Source organism: Trypanosoma grayi, assembly GCF_000691245.1.
Source record: "Trypanosoma grayi strain ANR4 Tgr_2471_V1, whole genome shotgun sequence".
NCBI classification, from domain to species: Eukaryota; Euglenozoa; class Kinetoplastea; order Trypanosomatida; family Trypanosomatidae; genus Trypanosoma; species Trypanosoma grayi.
In genome coordinates this window covers 1-647 of record NW_008828089.1, presented here as the reverse complement: position 1 = coordinate 647, position 647 = coordinate 1, and the positions used below count along the sequence as shown (strand labels likewise).

Genomic DNA, 647 nt, shown 5'->3' with positions numbered 1-647 from the left:
TCAGTAACATCATCAACGTACATGAACCGCATTGGTTCATTTTGCCATGTCGACATCCACACATCTGAAACATTTGAGAGTGGCTGACCCCAGTTGTTGGCATACACGAGCAGCCCTTCCTCTAGGAACTTGGTGCCTAATAGCATCACGCGAATTCCAGTTTCTGATGCGTTGTACCACTCCATACTGGTGACATTTGCCGTGTATACCGTCTCGAACAAGTAGCCCACGCCCGTAGAGTTGTCGTCGTACACCTCGAAGAACGGAAAAACAAATGCGGCGTACATCGGTGGGTACGGCATGTCCACCCAGTATTGTGAAAGATCCATCACCTCACCGCTTGCAAGTGATTCATTCCATATATTCACCACTGTATCATAACGTCGAATGATTGTGAAATTCTCAACAGATAGTGGATACGGGAACATGCCGATAGGCGTCAGTGGTTGTTTGTATTCCAGTGTCGGTGTGTCAACAGAGTAGAAATCCTTTATAATACCGTTACGACTCTGTGCGCCCACAAAGCCTCCTAGACTGGACGTGGAATGAGCGCAGATGGCTGCTTGATTCCTTGTCAGTGAAATAGCGCCATACGAAAAAATCTTTCCCTCCGGATCCATATCGCGGAGAGTTGCACACAAACGGGA

General features: G+C 47.8%; 1 protein-coding gene across 1 annotated transcript; it reads right to left on the bottom strand.

Moving 5' to 3' along the window:
* DQ04_24711000 (protein kinase) lies at positions 1–647 on the bottom strand (the record flags this gene model as incomplete). The annotated part of the gene is made up of 1 exon (XM_009318248.1): positions 1–647. A coding segment is annotated over one exon (647 nt), but the record flags the coding sequence as incomplete, so codon positions are not given.